Source organism: Neolamprologus brichardi, chromosome 14 (assembly GCF_056152115.1).
Source record: "Neolamprologus brichardi isolate AB-2024 chromosome 14, ASM5615211v1, whole genome shotgun sequence".
In the NCBI taxonomy this organism is placed as follows: Eukaryota; Metazoa; Chordata; class Actinopteri; order Cichliformes; family Cichlidae; genus Neolamprologus; species Neolamprologus brichardi.
In genome coordinates this window covers 16436973-16458668 of record NC_142117.1, presented here as the reverse complement: position 1 = coordinate 16458668, position 21696 = coordinate 16436973, and the positions used below count along the sequence as shown (strand labels likewise).

The 21696-nt window shown below is 40.1% G+C and overlaps 1 protein-coding gene across 1 annotated transcript in view; it reads left to right on the top strand.

Annotated features, from left to right (window-relative positions):
- Positions 1–11373, top strand: part of clmpb (CXADR like membrane protein b) — a 78113-nt gene extending 66740 nt beyond the window's left edge. Inside the window, exons 5-7 of the mRNA XM_006804628.3 lie at positions 2107–2229; positions 3141–3282; positions 5472–11373. Of these exons, the coding sequence (XP_006804691.2) occupies positions 2107–2229; positions 3141–3282; positions 5472–5808 (602 nt within the window). The 3' untranslated portion in view covers positions 5809–11373. The remainder of the gene's footprint in view (positions 1–2106; positions 2230–3140; positions 3283–5471) is intronic.
- Positions 11374–21696: the final 10323 nt, after the last annotated feature.

The following is a 21696-nucleotide window of genomic DNA, read 5'->3' as shown; positions in this document are numbered from 1 at the left end:
GGGTATCCTTGTTGGTCTTCAGACAACAATTCTGATGGCTAAAGAACCAAATGGGACAGGCAAAAAAGAAAAAAAAAAAAAAACGCAGCTTTATCTATGGTTTGGGCCTTTTGTCCATTCGTAAAGATATACATATACGCACATTTACATATACATACGCAGTTACTGTCGCTCCATTTAGAAAGACAGAGGCATCAGAGTGAAGTTCGGACATCGGACATTTGAATACATTTTTTTAAATTAAATTTTTATATGCTGTATGCATTTTGTTCATTCCTAGTTGTGAGTCTACACCAACCAAAATACTGTCTTTAGTTATTAATATTTGAAATTTTGAAGGCACTTGAAAAGTAACACAGAATTATCTGCCTTTCCAGGAAAACACAAACTTTTTTATTTCAGTTTACTTTCATTTGTTTAATTGTTTACTAAGTGTTTGAGGTGTGAAATAAACTGCAGTGGCGTTTGAAAACAAAATATGGGTGTGTGTGGGTGGAAGATGTACTTTGTGCCGGGTGAGGGGGCAAAATTTTCTTGTAAAACAAAGGGGGGCTTCGGAAAATAAGTTTGACAACCACTGACTTATAGTATGATTTCTGGCCCTTTTACAGCCAAAATTACCAAGTAAGTCCAGGCGGTCTGTACGATACTTGTTCAGTATATTAAGTAAGCTTTACTCCATTTTTTTAGGAACTAGTTTGCATAGTTTTTGTGTTCTGGGAACTAATGAGGTTGTACAGTACACTCAAAATGAATAAGTTGCCCTAACTTAGTCATCTTAAGTAAGCTGTACTCAGTTTTTTTTGAGGCAACGAGTCTGCATAGTTTTGTTTTGTTTTTTTAGATCTGGGAACTAATTAGATCTTTGATGAAAAACATGTTTAATGGTCTGAAATACACCGAATCATTCACCTGACAGCCAAAGTGCAGAACTGAAATTCACACAGAAGAACTTGGAAACAGCCTGAAAATGTACATAAGAAAAACATGTCTAATGGCAAAAGAAAATTTTGAGCTAGAACACATCTAAATGAATATTGAAAACTCATATTCCTTAAATCACTGGAAGAGTGGAATTCTGTATTTTAAATGTCTAAACTCAAGAATCTCAAATTTAAAAAAAATTAAATTAAATCAAAAAAAAGAAGGCAGCACGGTGGTTAGCACTGTTGCCGCACAGCAAGAAGGTCCTGAGTTCAATTCCAACATGAGGCCGGGGTCTTTCTGTGTGGAGTTTGCATGTTCTCCCCGTGTTTGCGTGGGTTCCCTCCAGGTACTCTGGCTTCCTCCCACCATCCAAAGACATGCAGCTTGTGGGGATAGATTAATTGGATAATCCAAATTGTCACTAGGTGTGAATGCGCGAATGAATGTGAGTGCGAATGGTTGTCTGTCCCTGTGTGTTGGCCCTGCGACAGACTGGCGGCCTGTCCAGGGTGTACCCTGCCTCTCGCCCTATGACAGCTGGGATAGGCTCCAGCGCCCCCCGCGACCCTGAAAAGGATAAGCGGAAGCGAATGGATGGAATGGATGGATAAAAAAAAAGAATATTTTCAGAATATCTGCTCTGTGTGTGTGTGTGTGTGTGTGTGTGTGTGTGTGTATCAGCGAGTGAGTGACATGCAGAGAACGATCTGAACTGGCATCAAGTGAACAGGAAAATTAGTTTTAAAACTTTAAATGTTTTGGGGGTTTTATTTTATTTGATTAGTTAATGTGTTTTAGTGGGGAGATAAACTATACAGACTAAACACAGAGACATTAACTTGCATCCATAATTGCATGTGTCCAACTAAAAAGCTTCAAAATTAATTACATCCACCAAACAACACCTGTTCAAAACTAATTAGATTTCACTGGACAGTAATACACAGCCATTATTTATTGGTCTGGGATGGCTGTCATTGGAGAATGACTAAATATCCCATGGGACTTTGGGGCTACATCGGTCTGTCAAACACGCTCCCATGATGGGCTTCTCTCTAAGATAAACACTCCAATGTCTGTCTGTCTCTCTGCCTCTAAGTTCTTCCTTCCGTCATTACAGACATTTCAGTTGTCTCTCCTATATAATTAATATTACATTGTTTTTCTTGTTCTCCCCAGATCTGAAGAACCCAGAGATTGTGACCCTGAGGAATCTCACCATGGACAGCACAGGTGTCTACAGGTGCACTGCAAGCAATGACGTGGGAGAGGAAAATTGCACCATTGAGGTCACAATAAAACGTGAGTTTGGGGAGAAAAGGGCGATGGAGTTGACCTAACAGCATTCACCTCGCACCAAACTGCCACTCTGATTGATGGTTATTGTTTCAAACAGCAGCTAGAAATACATTTATTCCCCTCCCTGCCTTTCCATCTAGCTCCTTTCACCCTCTTTATTCTCCTTCAGTGCTTCAACTGGACTAAACCAAAATTGCTGCCTATGGTCACCAGGATGATCTGATATCGTCGTGTTGGTGTTGTTCCTGGAACAACATAGTAAATGTTGTTCCAGGATCAACATTGCAAGTGACCAATCACATTCTTGTGACGTTATTCTTTGGTGCGCCAAGCCATTCGTGCATTTATGAAGTTCCAATGTTGCAAGGACAATATCAATTCTGATTAGCGTTTATTAAAGGGTTAGGATCAGGGTCAGGGTCCGTTGATCGGCGGACAGAGGCGGTTTCTCGCAGCTTAAGTACAGTTTTTGGTTTTACGGCGGTTTTTCCCGAAGTCACAAAAGTATGACGTCACAACATTCTGATTGGTCACTTGCAATGTTGATCCTGGAACAACATTTACTATGTTGATCTGGGAACAACACCAACACGACGATATCAGATCGTGCATGGTCACCACCCCTGCCCCATGTCATGTTTCACTCTAAAACTAGTACATTGCATCAAAGGCCCAGCACGATTATGGTCATGTGTAGACAAAAGGCAAATCAAGTGGTTCAGCATAAACAGTTTTCAATTCTTAACTAGAACTCAGGTGCTGTAGCAAAAAAATAAAGAGTGTGTTTCCAGCAAATGGGCATGAAGGATAGGTATTTGTGAATTTAAGAGTTCATGGGAAAACTATGAATAATATGAGACCAGAGACCGTAAGTGACTCAATCTTTCATCAACTACCTCCTTTCTTGTTCACAGACGTGAGGGATGTGGGGATGGTTGCGGGCGCAGTGGTGGGAATATCCCTCGGTGTCCTCATTGTGATATTAATCATCTGGCTCGTCTTCCGGAAGAAAGAGAAGAAGAAGTACGAGGAAGAGGAGACCCCAAATGAGATCAGGTTTATTAATCATCATTTGTCCAGTGATTGTTTCATTTTTTCACCATTTTGCAGGTTTTATGTGTGTTAGCATGTCAGTCTTTGTTACTTGTGGGGCTCTGTGGGGCTGTTCCGTTCTGCTTAGCTGCAGTTTAAATTTTTTGTTGAACTCAAACATTTGTTTCCTGGCTGTAATCACTTGTAATCAATGGTGATGACTTTTTTGAGTATTTCTGCATTTTACCCTTAATCTAGTTGCTGCGTTGCACAAATCAGCTGACGACCAGCACATTGATTTTGCAGATACACTTGTATTCTGCATACTCTGTATGCAATATATTCTAACCCCTTCAATTTGTACTAGAATGTAAGGGGCATTCCTTTTGTATCATTTTCAAAAATTTTCGCAAGGCTAAAAGTATTTGCTTTTAGCGCTGCTGTCCAAAATGAGAAAGATGCAAACTTCTGTGATTTGCAGCAAGCTTGTGCAAATTTCCTTGGTTGCCACGATTATGCACCCTGCAACGGTTATGATACCGGCAGAGCACTTTTGTTCACTACATCAGTGATGTAGTAGTTCACCTGGCTCACAGTCCTTCGCAGTTCACAAGTTACTGAAAAGTGTGAAGTACAGAAAGAAGGTGAGAAGTTTTCTTGTTTAAAATCCACTGAGAATGAAAAACGTGTACGTGACCTTGAGCACAGTTTGGGTGAAGAGCTGTTAAGTGACCACTGTGTGCAAGTTTCACTAAAATCTCACCAGTAGCCCAATAAAGACTACCTGTTACAATGCTTCTGAAATAAGATAAGTGTAAGACAGCTTAGCTGCAGCGCTGTGTAACACGGGGTTGGTTGGATGAACTGACGTTGATTGGTGCATGTTAACCTGCTGTGTGTGAGCACTGATTCCACTGGAACGGTTTTAAACTACAGCTAAGCAAGTCACATGCTGATTGAAACAGCAACAGCCCCTTTATGCCTGCATGTGCTCGATGTCATCCCGTCGTGCTGCCTGTGCTTTTTTTGTGTTTCTGTGTGTCTAAAAGGGGAAACAACTACAAGGTAGTTTTCATTGATTATCTTTTAAGAGCTTTCTTTTCAAACCACCCTTGTATTTCAGTGTGTGCCTGTGTGCTCATGGAGCTGAGATCTCACAATAGTTTTTATTTATCCCTTTAAGACCTGAATGCACAGGTGGACTCTGTGGACCTTGTAAGAGCAACGTTTTTGTGACAGAGTGGACTTGGTGTAGGTGCATATTTACCGATGTAACAATGAATAATGCAGCATAGCTTAGGAGTAAATAAAGTAGGTGTAATGAAGTGCTTTCCGTTTTCATAACATTCTATGGCAAGGCCATGATGATCCACTTGGTAAAATAAATCCGCTTGGCATCTTTCTTGGCCTTAAGACAACAATTCTGATGGCTAAAGAGCCAAACGGGACACAAAAAAAAAAAAAAAAAAAAAAAAAAACATTCAAAGTCTGAGCTTTTCCACTGTTGTTGCTGTACCAGACCACCAGAGCGATGCAGATCTCATGGGTACGGCTTTTGAACCACCCAACACTGTTTAAAAACTGTTCACTTTATGCAAGGGCTATAGGACCCCCTGTGGTGTGCCTGGTGAGACGTTGCAGTGTTGCCAGTAGTGCACAGCTGAGAAGTTTCTATTTCTAACTTTCTGAACAGATCCTCACTAATTCAAGTACCATCCAAACACCAATGACAGCAAAAATGTCTTCAGAGCTCCTGTTTAATGGTAGGGTCAGGGACAAACTCTTTCAGGCTACTTTTACCCAGCAGTTTATTGGAATATTTCTTGGAAGATTTTAACCCTGTTATTAAAAGCTGAGGAAAAAGTAGAATTATAAAGTTTTCACTGTGTTCTCAGCAAAAACTTTTTATCCCCCCCTTGTAACAATTGTATCTGGGGAACAAGTGATTTCAGCAGATTTCATGCAAATGTGTTTCACAAAAGTTAGACGCTGCAGGAATCTCATGAATTACATGAGTCCCCCTACATAATGCTACTCCCATGTGTCCTAGACCTTAGAATAATATATTGGAATGGCACTTCGGTGTACTCTTTTGCAGTTTATTGTATGCTTGTACGGTTCTAATTTCAAGTACAGGTACAGTTAATTCAGCTAAATTAAAAATGATATGGACTTTTGTCACGATTGTCTTTTCTGTGTGTTTTTAACCACAGGGAGGATGCCGAAGCTCCCAAGGCCAAGCTAGTAAAGCCCAACTCCTTGTCCTCATCCCGCTCCGGCAGTTCACGCTCCGGTGCCTCCTCCACCCAGTCCATGGTGCACAACACTGCCCAGCGTGGTCACCGCCCTCGCCCACCTGCTGTAGCAGCTCTCAAGGAAAATGGACACCCTCCTGGCTTCCCCCAGTCCCCTCCATCCTACACTACAGTGGTGCCCCCTAAAACCACTGAGCCCCCTGCCACTCCCAAATTCAACTCCAGGAACATGTCCGCGCCTACACCCCCAACCCTCATGGTGCCCGCCCAGACCAAGGCCTTTCAGACTGTGTAGGACTGAAAGCCAGCCCCTTCTTACAGCCATGCGAGACTCCCATCCCTTTCCAAGCCCACCAGCCCCGTCCCAAAGACTAAGACTCTTCCATAAACAAAGAAATGCGACTAGTTAAAAGGATGTAATTAAAAGAATCAATACTATAAGTCCAAAAGTACTTTTAATGAATGCCTATTTAAAAAGGGAAAAATAAGACATGCTTGCCCCCTATTGAATTACATAAAACAACAAAACAAAAGAAAAAGCAGCGACCTAAGTTTGTCTCATGGCTAAAGGCAGAACTTATTTTCTTGAGTTCCTTCACTTGACTTCGGAAGGCACAGGGAAGCACCATGTGCAGTGAGGTGGAAGAAGCCCCCTAGTAAAGCTTTTATTTATTCATGAAATCCAAGGGTTAGGCATACAGTAGGGGGGGAAAAAGGGGAAACAGTCTGGATAATAGCGTAAATCTAAAGTCTGAACCAATGGAGTCTCATTGCTTTTGAGCATCAGTTGTAAGATATGAGTGCAAGCACGATGGAGAAAAATAAGGACGAAAGCAGAAAAACGTATGACAGCAACTTTTTTTTCCCTCTCTCGAAGGACGGGGTTTGTGGTGATTCTCAGATTCATGTCACCCTGCAGCCCTGACTTGCTGCTTCCAGCACCTGCTCCGAAACCACAAAAGCCCCCCTTTGCTTCCCATGGGCTGGGCCAATCGTGCCCATCCATGTGGACAGGCACGGCGCGTGGCATGTGCATCATCTGCCTCGGTGCTCTTGGTCTTTTCGTGCTCTCATGAGGAACCCATGAGAAACCACGACAGTTGTGAGACTGATTCAGTCGCCTCACAAACAGCTCATCTGCTTTACCAATCAGCAGGGGATACTTCAGGTACAAGGATGTAGCACTGATGTTAAGTCAAATCAGTCTTACCCCCAGTCGTTAGCCTCCCCTCTTCCCCCTCGCGGATCCTGTGTGCATCTATGGACATCTTTTTCTGGTACCAAATATCCTCCCTGAATAATTAAATAGTATTTATTAGGCTTGTAGTGATACTTTAAATATAGGGATAAGCATTCTATTAGAACCAGCTGGACTTGTTTTTCTTTTCTGTGTATCTTCTCTATGAACAGGTTGTAAAGAGTGACAGACAGCCATGTGTCCATTCATTCATATTAAGAAGTGCCACCAATCCCTAGGATGGGTTATTATTATTACAATTATTATTGTTATTATGGCTTTTTTAACTCTTTTGTTTACCTACTACATTTCTGAACTGAAACCAAAATTTGTCACCATGAATGTGTGCTGTACAAAGATGGTGGATCCCATTGTTTTCAGCCTCCTGTAAACATACTGAATCAATACTCAAGCCAAGGCACAAAGAATTGACCACGAGGTTCAATTTGAATGAAGGGAGCAAGGAGTATGATTCTAGAGATTTCTATTGTACAGCGTGTGTGTGGTATCATTGTCAGTACTCTCATTGGATCCATTAAAGTGGTGTGGCACTTGATTGCTGTCTTGCTCAATCACCAGGTCCTGCTTGGTCATTGGTTAAACTGTGCTTATCAGCCAGTCCCGCTTTTGTCATGTCCTCAGACATACCCAGTGCAATTTGATTGAAAGTAGCTGAAAAAAGGGCAAGTAGCCTATCTAGTGTGCCTTCGCAATCCCTCTTTCCTTTGATGTTTTTTTTTCTTTGTCCTTATCTTCAGCACACCAGTGGTTAAGTCTCACATCCAGCTTTGAAGGTCAACAGCAGCAAATACTGAGAGGTACACCTAAACAAACTTGCCCCTAGTAATAAGCGAGGCAGCCTAGGGACCGCCAAGCAGAGTGAATTATCCCTGGTGAGCAAAGCAATCCCATGCCACGGGACTATGTGCTGTACATTCTGTAATCAGTCTTGTTTTATATTGTACATACAGATAGATATACGCACATGATGTCATTTAATTTAAAACACAAGGGTATGTAAGGGGAGATCCCCCCCACAAAAGAGTCAAAAGGGAAACCCAACGTGAATTTAGACCGTGTGTTTTTATACACATGCTGTGTGAACATGTGAAGCCCCTGTGTCACCAGGTTTACATCAAAACAAATTCGGTGCAACACAAGGTATAAACAATTAAAATCAATTTGTTTTGTCTGAGACAAGATCCCATCATACGTACTGGACAGATTCCCATAAGAGGTATAGATTTTATTAATCAGTGTGACAGTAATTGTTTTCTTTCTGTTTTAGTGACCCTTTGACCTTCCTCATTTTATCCTACCATTGGGATAAAATTGCCCTTTTACCTAATATCAACACATTTGATATGTAAAAAAGTTCCCAAATCCATTCCAACAACTGACAAAAAATGAATTATTAATTTAGGATTAGTTGGGTTTAAAATCATGCTAAACTGTAACTAAAACCACTGCCAGCACTATCTTAACATGGTCAACAAAGGAAAACAAACTAACCCGAACTAAAAATCTATAAGAAGTTGCCTTCAGATAGGAATTTCAAGGTGAATGTATGAAATAGATATTTACTGATATTTAACTTAATATGTAAAGATATGTAATAGTTTTAAAGCAATCAGGTGGAGTTTTCATTTATGTTAGAAATATTAATCATGTTAACCAATTAGTGGCCATCCAGTATGTTGACCTATGCTTACTTTATTTAAGTCAGCATGGCCTTCTGGAGAGTTATGTTGCACACACCTGTTCTAAATGAACAAACAGGTGGGGACAACAGAGAGCATTACATGATGAAGGTGCTCAACCAGTAACCGCGGCAATCCCAGCTTACCTAGCATATACTCTGAGATAGCATTTTAACTATCTAGCTATCATTGTGTATCCTTGACCAGGTCTCCACAGCGATACATTTGCTAGTTATGATGAAAATCTTCATCAGAGCAGGTTTTATACTACTCTGAACTCTAGCTCGCCAAAAGAAAAATTCACTATTCTGCATTTTCAGTCCTTATGTTTTTAAATTGCTGAGCTCAGCTATGAAAGTGGAAGACCACAAAATGAGCAAAATTGATAGTATAATCAAACCATGCACAGTCTGTATAGTTAATTGATTATGAATGTTTGGCAAATAAATTAATTATCTTGGTTTGGACATATAAAAAAATGTTTTTTTGTTAGTTTTATGACCCCATTGCCTCTCAGGACAAATGCTAACTGAAGGTCCCTTTACTTGTTTAAAGTAAGTTGCTCTTTCCTCCATCAATACTTATATACCTGTAACTTCTAAATCTGAATTCCACATTATAGTGAAATTTTTCTTGCGCAATGAAGTTTTTTAACCTAAAATGTTCAGAAAACCAGCATCTGTCTGAAAAGCACACTTGGTTTGATTTCACACACGGGATTTCACACATGACTTAGTGTGAGGTAAATTTAGAAAAACACGAAACAAAACAATGCCTTTTATATTTACTACAGACAGCAATTCATATTTGAGCAGGGAAGCTACTGTGTATGTGTGCGTCTGAGTGTGCGAGGGTGCATGCGTGCATGCATGCATGTGAATGTGCGTGAGTGTGTGGGTGTATGCATGTAAATTCGGTACAAGCCCTCGGGCCACACCCACACATTCCCATGTTAGCCATTCACTGAATGAGAAGGATCCAGCCAGGCAAAGCAACTTCTATCCAAATTGATATGACTGCAGACTGGCAGTGTTTATTTTAGTTTTCACTGACTTGTATGCCTATTGAACTTGGCTTCGCGGGCGGTAGTCTTGTTTTTGCTCGTGGGGGTGGCGTCCTGAGATAAAGCACGTCCATAATTCATAACTATCATGAGCTCTGGAGGCCACTTGTGCACTCCCTCCTTGCTCTTGCTGTCTTTTAACACAGAATGCACTTGGCCCTGGGTGTACTGATGGCATCTCAAGGTGCACGCATACGCACATTTAACACAAACAGGTAAAAGTTGTATATACACACACATACAGACATGTATACGCTGTATTCAGGTGCACACAAAAACACAGGTGTGTGCCTCATGTACATTCACAGTTGGCACGCACATCCTCACAAACACGTACACGGTGTACGCAAACAAAAGCCAAACCACATTTCTTGTTTTTTCTGCTCCTTCAGAATCAATTTGATGGATCGAATGTCTGAAGGTATTACAGCTGACTGATGGAACCAGGATACTAAATACAGCACAGAAAGGGACACACAATAGTGCATCCACCCAGAGGACATCTGCTGTCTTACACACACACACACACACATGCACATATACAAAAGCAGCTAGTGTAACAAAACACACACACACTTGCACTTAGAAAGACAGACACTGCTATGCATCTTAACAATCTGGATGGCATATGCCTTTTTTTTAGGAATCTGCAAGTGTAGTCCTGGGAATTAGGAGTGGTGTAACAGGATTGATACTGAGCCAGGAATGTAGGCTCTTGTCATTGAAATTCCCTCCACCACTGATGAAAGTAGCAGTGGAGGTGGAGGATGGGATGCGAGTCTTCCAGCTGTTAAATTCCTCCAAGCTTTTTGATTTGCTTTCCAGCATCTGCAAGTCTCAGGTGGCAGATTCCCCAGTTTATGAGCCCTCGCGTTGCATCTCTCCTCTCATGTGTGCAGCTTAGTGGCCCGGCAAACTTGTGCTCTTTCCAACAAATGAATTTTAAGGCGCTTCAATGTCAGTTCAGCAGAGAGGAGGAGGAAAGTCTTAAAACAAGTCAGTGTCAGCAGCACATCCACTATCATCCCTTAGTACAGTATCCATCAGTACTATATACTGTCTTATTATCATCACTCAAAGGTGCAGTAAAATCAGTAATGGTTATCTTGCATTATATGATAGGAGTATGACTCTCATGTAGCCACATTGTTTTATGTTTGAATTAAATGTCAGTTGTGTTCTGATTCAAGTTGTTGAGCAGGGCAAAGTGATGCTCGGACTTTGTGGTTTGGCCTTGTATGTCAGCATAAGGGAATGTGATGTATTAATACTTTTTTCCAAAAGGAGACTGATGGGGCTTAATTCAACTTCAAGAGGGAAAGAAAGCAAAGATACCTGCATGTTATATAGGAAATGAGCAGATGATTGGGAATGCTTTGCTTTGATGTAACATAACTGTAATCGGTTTAAAAAAAATACAAATCAAAACTTGTAAATATATCCACATAAAAATTTTATGAAGCTTTATTTTGTTATCTTCCTTAGTTTGTTTTTTTATTTGATTTTTTTTTCTTCCAAATCCTTGTATTTCACACTATTTTGTGCGCCAAGCTCATCATCGGCCTGTGTGGGATCTGAGTGGTTGGCTGTTTCTCTTGGCTCCATTGTTTCAGTGTCAAGGGGAGACACGCTCATCACGGCGTTACTAAAGGGAAATGTAAGACACCTTTGTTTTCTTTACTCTCATTTGTTTTTCTAATGTGGCGTCTTCTTGGTTTTGTAAAACAGTATACGATTTTTTGGTTTCTTCGTTCGATGAAAACAATCCATGTAAATATCACGAGTCAAAAAAATGTATATTTTTACGATCTCTGAGTTATTACTCTTTCATTTGCAAATAAAATATTCAATGACAACTTATATTGTCGTCTGGCATCTTGATTTGGATCGTAAATAAGGTTTTGTGTTTTTCCTGTATTTTTTTTTTTTAATTTGTTTGTTGCGTACAAAATTACATGTTTATAGCTTCTTCTTGTTCATATGTGTGCCAGGGTGTTGTGGAATAAGCTTTTGCCCCCTTCTTAATTTCTTACTTTTTTGTGCATTTGTTCAGTTTAAATGTTTCAGATCATTAACAAATGATCATTAACTTAATATTAGACAAAGATAAACTGGATAAATACAAAATGCAGTTTTCAAATTATGTTTTTATTTGTTAAGAAAACAAAAACTATCTAGACTTGCCCTATGTGAAAAAGTAATTTCCCCCCTAAACCTAATAACTGGGTGTGCCACCATTGATGGCAAGAACTGCAATCAAGGATTTGCAGTAATTTGCAATGATTTTTAATTTGCCAAAGCCCTAGAAATGGCTTTATAACCCTTTCAAATGTCAAATATTATTTTTATATAGAACCCAGTAGGTTTGGATAGCTTTTTTTTCTCTTAACAAATAAAACAATTTTCAAACTGCATTTTGTTTTTCCCTAGGTTATCTTTGTCTAATATTCAAATTTGCTAATGATCTGAAAAATGTAAGTGTGGGGAAAAAAGAAAGGAAAAAGGTAAATACTTTCACAGCCCTTTCACTGCTCTTTAGACGATTTTTTTCACTCCCTGTTCTCATATTTTTCACATTTTGTTTTTTCAGACATGTCAAGAATTAATGTGGAATATAAACTTGCTTGATGTTCTTTACTGAGTAAGGTACTGTAAATATGTATTCACACAATCGTCATTTTGTATGATTTGGCTGATGGTACTGGAATTTGACAGCTGACTGCAACATTTCATTCATGACCTACTTGCAGGAAATAATAAAACGCTGAAGGGGAAAACAAAAGCAAACATGAATGTTAACAGTGCATGGTTTTTGAAAAAAAAAAAAAAAGGTAAATGCTGAAGAGTGTGAACCATTTTGTAAAGCTTCATATAGTGTAGCTTTGTAAAATAGTTATTGTGTTAAAACTTTACTCTTAGGTCCTGTGTACTGTACAGCAGTGGTCCCCAATCCCTGGGCCACGGACCAGTACTGGTCTGTGAGTCGTTTGATACCGGGCCACGAGAGTTGAGGCTCGGGTGTGAAATTTATGGTTTTCAGGGTTTTTATCAGTTTTTATCGTTAATTCAGTTTTCCTGGGTATTTTCCCGTGTGTTATGAATAAATCTTCTTTTTTTTTGGTAGTGGTACTGGTTTTATTTTGTTGTATTTATCTGCAACACCTTAAAGGCCGGTCCGTGAAAATATTGTCGAACATAAACCGGTTCTAGGCGCAAAAAAGGTTGGGGACCGTTGCTGTACAGTATATGGACTGGCAGAACAACTTGCCCTGGAATTATTGGTTCACTACAGTTCAGAACACCATAGTCAGTTTTTTAAACATAAATTTACTGTTATAGTTCTGTATATTAAAAACAGCCATTACATTCTGTATTAACTAAGCCCATCCAAATGTGAACCTCTCGTCTGCTTAGGAGGCAGCGTTTGTTAGAGGGCTCCTTCTTCTGCTTCCTCCTCAACCGTCTGCTGTTCTTCTGCCTCTCAACGTGACACTGAAGCCACTGACAACAAGGTCAGCGATATATCTATCGACCTGTCAGCCACTTATTGACTGACATTCATCTCTTCCCTCTGAAAAGTTCTTCTTATGTTGACAATCTGTCCAGCTGCCAAGATGGAGTGCATGCGTCTTCTCTGGTTAAGGAGATTGGGGTGACTTTGCCTCTGCTTCAAAAATGCATAGTCCCATATGTGGAGGAAAACACTGATAAAGGCACAGGAGCAAACTGTGAGGGATAATACAATTACCAATGTGTTCCCTGACATCTGCTTGTTAAGTAGTTGGCTGCAGAGTGCTTGCTAAATTTACATCTTTTCAAAACACAGCATCCATATTAAACAGGATCACATTTTCGAGGCCAGATCACATTTCTCCACCCCCTGTTCCATGCCTCCGTGCCCATTGTTCCACATGATTAGCCATGTGTGACGACACCAACATAAACCCATCGCACTGCCATGCCCACCCACACACATGCACAAACTTATCAATGTATGCGTACGCAACATCAGTGACATTTAGGCACACACTGGGAAATTTCTGATTTGCGTATTACAAATGTGTTCACATATCACGCATGCATGTCTCTGCTATTTTTGTTAAATAACGGCAGTAGCTGTACGGTGGGCTAATATTGTGAAAATATTAATATTCAGTAAAAACAAATTGTGCGCATTAATCAAGCAAGCATTAAATAGTTAGGCGCTGATGTGAAGCACTGAAATTAATTTACTTTTCAGACATGGTATTGGTAAGCACTTTGGTATGCAAGCAAATGTAAATGAATAGACAATTAGGTAGCTGAAAGAATAAGTGATATGATAAGTGGCATTATTTTACAACAACAACAAAAGCAAACCTGGAGTTAAATTAATGAACTGCCTGAAAGAGTGGATTAGACTCACAGTGACTTATAAAAAACATTAATCACATTATGAGGCATGTGTTTGCATAAACCATGCCTCATAAAAAAAGAGATTTCAGTGGGCTATAGATAGATCGATAGATGCACACTACTGGTTTCTTCAGATCATCTATTAACATGATGTGTCACAATAATGAAATAGCACAGATACACTAATTAACCCAAATAAATACTAAAATGATCTAATGTGTCATCACACAGATAAGAAATCTTTTGGCTCCGAGCAGGCATTATAGTTTAATTAATAAAGATTCATATTTTGCCCTCAGTGGCCCTCTGTAATCTGCAAAGTAAGCCACAGACTGCTGCACGAGGCATCCTGAACTGAAGACACTAATATAATTGCACCCCCTGGTGTTGACTGGTGATAGCTCTCACTATCTGTGAAGCAGAGAGGCTCTTAATGAGATGACTGAAATCCTAAGTGGCACACTATTAGGCATCAGTCGATAATCAGAAATCTCCAATTAAAATTAAAAAACTAAATGCAGAGCGGCAGGTAACTTCTAGAATACACACCACACATCATTAAGCCTGTTTGTCAAAAAGAAAGCAGACTTAGCAGATTATATAGCTGCTTGTGCTGTTGTTCAATATGCCCCAGGAGAAAGCATCCAAGTAATAATGTCACTGGGTCTCATGCAGGTATTGTATACATGAGGCTCTTCTTAAAGCCTCTGGTGGCACTTGACATGTGTACAAAGACAAACACACAGGCATATAGACATTAATAAGAAGGGGTGTAGACTCTTGTTTTGAAAAGGTGGGATATGCTCAAGTCTTCCCTTTTAAGACGCGTCCATGTATTTGCTAATCCTGAAATATTATTATTATAAGTATTTTACCACAACACTGATAGCAATACAGTGTATGGACTTATCACATAGCAGGAGTCTTTACACAGATCATTTCTGGATAATGAATATTGCACTGTGCCCCACATCTCAACTATATTTAACTCTTTGACAACTGTACTAATTATAGTGCTGCCATCAGTTCAGATAGTGAGGTTAATAGTGTTACTATATCTGGCCATCATTCTACATTAAAAAACACTCAGAATTATGGAAAAATTATGCATTTGTGAGGGTAAACTGCGCAATAGCAAACTAACACTGACAGCCCAAATAAGATATGAAATACCTGATAGTTATTTAATAATGAAAACATGAGACTTAAAACACAAAACAATATGGATCGATATGAATTTAGTAAACTAGAATTTTATTGTTACAGCTATTAGCACATCTAACTGTTCCCGTCCTCTTGCCAAAAACAACCACACAGCTGTGGACTTGACCATCAAGTTCAGTCTGTGATCGTAAACACATTTTTCTTATACTCTTGTACTATTTTTTTTCAGAATCCATTTTTTTTAAAAAAACCAACAACAAATACATGTTTTGCTAAATCTGATGTAACCTAGCATTTGGTTGCAGACTGCACTGGAAACATTTATTTATATATACAAAATTCACAATGAGCACAATGACTCAAACATAGCTATTATAGAAGATTCATCCAAATCCTCTACAACTGTAGGAAATGATGCAGGTGGTTATTTAGAAGTGAAAAATAAATGACACAAAAAGTGCACTGTGTGCTCTAGGACTAGCTTACAGGTGTAGGCCTTTGTTTTATTTAGCTAATATGCTAAATGCTTTATGGAGTTCTGTTAAAAAAATAGAAAAACAATAGTGTTTAAATTATGAATTCCACTGTCCTTCTGGATATCGTCTTTACACATCCCATTTTTAATATACATAGAGAGAGAAACAGTAAGGAATGATTATTTTATAGAGAAAATAACAGCTCACTATTGAAGCTGTGTGTGAAATAATGTCCACATAAACAGAGACCTCTAGGGGATTTTTGCCTGACTCTGCAGGCTTCTCCTACTTCAAGTTAATGTGGGATACTGTGGCTGGTCTACAGTTCAGATAGTACACACTATTTATCACTATCAGTGAACTGCGGTCTAGCTGCTCCTTGAGCAACAATAACAGCGCACACATTTTCTGTGGATATTGGGCATCTTACTACACTTCTCTCCTACAGCTAAGACTAGGAGAGGCAGCAGAGAACAAGCTTTTTGAAAAGCCCTATCTTGCATGGATACCATTAAGTTATTCAAGATTTTTCAGTCAGAAGAAACAGTTGTGAGTGCAAATCACTGTTTTGGTTTCTGAATGTCACAGATTACGGGTGACACACTGTTGAGCGAGGATAAATTAGCTGTTACCTGAGGAGTAGAAAATAGCACAGCTAGCCTGTCAGCTAGCTAGTTAGCATAAGCATCTCGGAAGCTCAGGATATTTTCAGTAAGTAAATGCAATTGAGGAATATTCATAAACAAATTGATATTACTTTAATGTTGAGCAACCTCAGAGTTCTGTGCCTGAATTTGCTAACATTTAAAGTACGCTGTTTTATTGAATAAAGGTAATACCTTTTCCTCTTTAACCTTTAGCTGTATAGATGTACATTTAAATGCACACGTGCACATCCAAATGTGAAATGTACAATTAGCAAATATACAAATTGTTGTATCTTGTCAGATGTACTGTTTCTCATTTTGCATGAGAAACAATGAGCATGTGCATGTACGGCAATCAAAAGGCTAAAACCTAAATAAATGCTGAAATATCCACTCCTCTGTAGCTACGTTCAGGACTCCTTTATTGACGAGTTGCTTCTCCTGTCTCTGGTGAGTTATTCTTGTTAGTGAAGTAAAGCTGGAGGTTTTTTGCAGTGTTTTACCAGGCAGAATTTTAAAATCTTATATTGGGTTCTTCATTCCTTGTGTGCACATTTTATTCATGCCAACATGAGTTGAAAAAGTCAGTTACATTTGGGAGCTGAGACACAATTTTTTTTTATTCACAGTGAGTTTCGTATTCATAGTGTGATTCTACATCCAGATGATGGAAAGTTTAATGAATCTTGAGCTTTAAAGTTTAATAAACCTGACTGTTTCAAGATGTTACAACAGAGTCAGGCGTGTGAGATATTACTGCAGAACTGTAGACATCTCTGTCTGTCACTTTGGGAGCAGTCACCTGGGACAATTAGGAACTAATTTGGGCTTTGTTTAATATGAAAACTGGCTGTTGGCAGCCACAGTGGTAGGGTGATTAGGCATCCACCTCTTCCTCTCTTGAACAGTAATCAGCCCCACCAATGTTGTAAATCTATCTAGTGAATCTCTGGGTAGAAGTGATGTGTGCCAACTATGTCAGAGCCACATTACACAGCTCAGTGATGGTGTTGAAGCACTAAGGGCATCTGTCTAATGATGTGGCATCTAACGCTAGCTTCTGGTCTGAAAGAGCTGCTCTGCACAGGGATGAGATTAAACCAAAAGTGTGAAATATGCCAAATTTCTTATGACATACCCTCACTGTGGGTTGAAATTTACAAAAGTACTTTCTGGCCTAAGGGGCCGCTTTAATGATGTCGCTTTTATCAAATAGGGACCTTGATACCATGGGGATATATATATCTATATATATATAGATATTAGGGGTGCAACGATACACAAAATTCACGGTTCGGTTCGGTTCGATACTTTGGTGTCACGGTTCGATATTTTTTCGATACAAAAAAAATGTTCATGCCTTTTTATTAATTTGTCATTTATTAAATTTTCACGCCACATTCTGCACCACATCTCTGTGCGTTCATCATTTGTTTGAAGCCAGCTCACCTCCTGCAACCACTTTTCCGAGAATACGTGCTTCTTTTGTGGTTCGGACTCCTTCTGACATTTCTTTGGAGGTGGAGGAACATCACAGTAATTGCTTAAAGGAGCTTCTTCGACATCTTTAAGAGTTCTAAACAAATGTCTTTCCTCCTCCTGAAAATCTTATGTACGCAAACACGCGTTGCAACTTCTTATCTTGTGCGGGTTTTTATTTTGACAGCGAATGCGCACCTGCGGACCACTTATGTGCAGCCCTGGTTATTTAGCTCGTCATATTGCAGCCACAGAAATTCTTTTGTCCATGAAAGCATAAAGCTGCACTTTCTTTTTTCCTTATAGTCTGATTTGTCATAACCTTTCCGTTTTGTGGTAAGCTTTTCTTTGGCTGTCACTTCTTCACCCTGACCTGTCTTATTTGGCTCAGCAGAACTAAAATATACATCCTGCTGCTTTTACACACGCACTAACATAACGCTCAGCGATTCTCTGCGCGATCAACCTCTCACATGTTTAAGCTGCGGGAGATTTCACTTGTCATGTTTGCATAGTAAGCTAACGATTGATAAGACGATGTCAGAGGAATTGGTGCGCAAATTATCATCACTCACCAATCAGTACTGTCGCTCTCTATACACAGTTCACGCGATTGCAAAGTGAAAGCAAAAAACAAGCGCAAATTCAAACGCAATTTCAATATGTCACATATTGACAGTGGCCGATGCCAATGACATAATTACCCAGCTACATTTCCGAAAGAATGCAAAAGCATTGACATATATTTTTCCTTCCTACGATAGCCCGACGGGCAGGGCAGAGATAGATTTTGGTAGCCCGACTGGAAAAAAGCCCCAGGACGTCGGGCTAGCGATTTTGCGAGCCCTGTATCTGATTGAGGAATCACTCATCTTTGGAAAAGAGAGTTTATTACAGAGAAATGTCTCTTTCCAAAATAAAAGCTATACTATACGCTTCTTCTGGGCTATATTCTCAGCAGCATATTAAACATATCAGGTCCCCATAAGGAGAATCATGTGCTAACGGCTGTCTAAATGACTCGGGTAAAGTTTGTAGCATGCCTGCTTGTTTTTGTCTGCTTCCACTTGTCTTTGCACTAGGATGATGTCGGAGTAAATGTGCAGTCATATTGGTTGTGTTCCCACTAGTGCTGTCAGCGTTAATCTGAAATGACATTAACGTCACAACACGGCAAATCTCCGTTAACGAGCTACCGCGGATCACCTCATGAGTGGGGCTGGAAGACGTCAACACATTAACGAGCTAACTGCGCTAACACACTAGTTCCCACCAATTGAGCATTGCTGGCACATCCAACATACTGTTTTACTTTTGTCCATGACGCGCTTACCTTCAGGGTCATACATCACATGAAAACCAAAATAGTTCCAAACGCCAGATCTGAATGAGGGTGGGGGAGTTTCAATTTGCCATGTTGCAACTAGCCTAGCTTCTGTCTCGCTAGCTTGCCCTGCGCTCAGTGAATCTGTGTTCGATTACTCCGCCTAGGCTGCACTGTCGAGCGCAGATCCACTGAGCGCTCAACACAGACAGCATCGTCAGAAGGAAAGTTGATAAAATAAATTAAAAATGTTGTATCGTTCGATACATATGCATACCGAACCGAAAGCACTGTATCGAACGGTTCGATATCGATACGAGTATCGTTGCACCCCTAATAGATATATATATATCTTTTATTATGTCTCACTTTGACCATTGCTGGAAGCATTACAGCACTGTCTTTTCTGCTCAAAACAATTACTGATCATCATCCTTACTGCCCCATTAACTGTGACACTGCTGATCACACTTAAAAGACTTTTTATTAGCTGGAAATTGTTTATTTCACTGCTACAAATTTCACACAAATATGTCGGTTGTCTGCACCATAATGGTTAACCTTCCTTTCAGAAGAAGAATGGGTAAAAATAGTTTACTGTGAAATTATGAGCTGAAGGACACTGTGAGCTCTGCTGAATGGTGCACACTTGTCACTTGCCAGGTGCCCGAGCTTGTCTCAGGAGGATGTAATTTGAGGTTTTATATAATCGTGGTGCCAGCCCCTCTGGCTGTCTCTGTGGCAGCATAACGCTATAAAAATGTCACTGCTGTCCAGACAATTACAGCTACACTGCTGCTGTTTTTTGCTATGAGCAAGTTATAAATCTGTGACATTCATCACTGAATTATTTCTTGCAGTGCTTGCAAATGAGTTTGTGGCATTCACATATCATCTGATAATGTGGCAATGTGACAAAACTCATGTTATATAAGTTTCTGTGAATGCAACTTTTTTTGTGTGTGATTGAAAAAAAATCCCTTTAGCCCCCTGTTACCCTTTTAGGGCATACTGTACAGATTCAATCTGCAGAAACTTTACTGCTAGCCCCTTAAATTGCTCCTAAAGAAGGACTGTCTCATAACACTTCTCCTAGGCTGGTGCAACTGCTAAATGATACTAAGCTAAATGATGATGCTTCTTTTACTTCTCCAAATTGGTGCTATTGAGTAAAATTAAAAGCCACTGGTGCCAACCCTGATGTCATCATACACATATTTGAGATAATAAGGGCAGAGAGGGAAAGCTCAGGAAGTCTAAGGAGCTTGGAAAGAAAATTGTCTGGGCTTCTTTAAGTTGCTTGAAGACGTTTCACCTCTCATCCGAGAAGCTTCTTCAGTTCCTGGGTCAAATGGTGGAGAGTCCCAGATTTAAACTCCATGGGAGTATCCCCCCAAAGAGGGACAAAAAGACCCCTTGATGATCCTCGACCTAATCACATAAACCAAGGCGTGAAAACGGGTGTGGGTCACAATCAGCCAGGTTTTCGGGTGAGCTCAATGTGAAATCTAGCCCCACCCTATCATGTGATTTCCTGAGGTCAGATGGCCCAGGGTGTGAGTGGGTGTTAAGGTATCTGGGAAGGGATCTCAAAACTGGATTATAGATGGTAGACAGTTGCTGTTGTAAGCCACCACCTCTGTTCAAAGATGGTCGCTCACAGTGGAAATAAATGGCCTCTTTTACTCCTCTTTCAAACCACCTCTCTTCTCTGTCCAAGATGTGAACACTGGCATCCTCGAAAGAGTGAACTTTGTCCTTTAGATGCAGATGGACTGCAGAGTCTTGTCCCATGGAGGTGGCTCTTCTATGTTGTGCAATGCGCTTGTGAAGTGGCTGTTTGGTCTCTCCAACGGGGCTAGGGGGATACGGTGGGGCTAGATTTCACATTGAGCTCACCCGAAACCCTGGCTGATTGTGACCCACACCCGTTTTCGCGCCTTGGCTCATGTGATTAGGTAGAGGATCATCAGGGGGTCCTTTTGTCCCTCTTTGGGGGGGGGATACTCCCACTAGGTTTAAATCTGGGACTCTCCACCATTTGACCTTAGAACTGAAGAAGCTTCTCGGATGAGAGGTGAAACGTCTTCAACCAACTTAAAGAAGTCCAGACGCTTTTCTTTCCAAGCTCCTTAGACTACGATGACCTGGATGACTGAGAACCTTCACAGACAAAGCTCAGGAAATATACTATTAAATTCTGTCCGAGATCCACATATTTGTCTGGAATATTTGTCGAGCTGACTTGTGTTTTCATTAATGTTAGCACCTCTTTGATTAAGCACGTTGCACCTCATTCAGAGTTTTTATTGCTTTCATTTTTGTGCTTCTGGCAGTGGATTAGGATGAGCTGAAGTGATGAACAGGTTGCATCAGACAAGATCAATGTAGGTTATTTATGCTTATTATAATGAGTGTGTTCTGTCTGGTGTGCTGAAGTATTAAGTACATATGGAAAAGTAAATACTGTGAGCTCTATTCTTAAATGCATGCATGTTCTCTACGTCTACAAATGTCTTTGTGTGTTGCAGGGGACTGAGGGGTTTAAAGTCTTGTGTTTGAGCTCTGTGACTGATCCCATTGCACTCTCTGCAACACTGGCCTACATGGATGCTGGTGTATGTGTAATGTTAATAATGTGGATTTAGTCACAGCTGTGTCTGGTAAATGAGGCAGAACCCAGCTTTGGTCAAGCAAT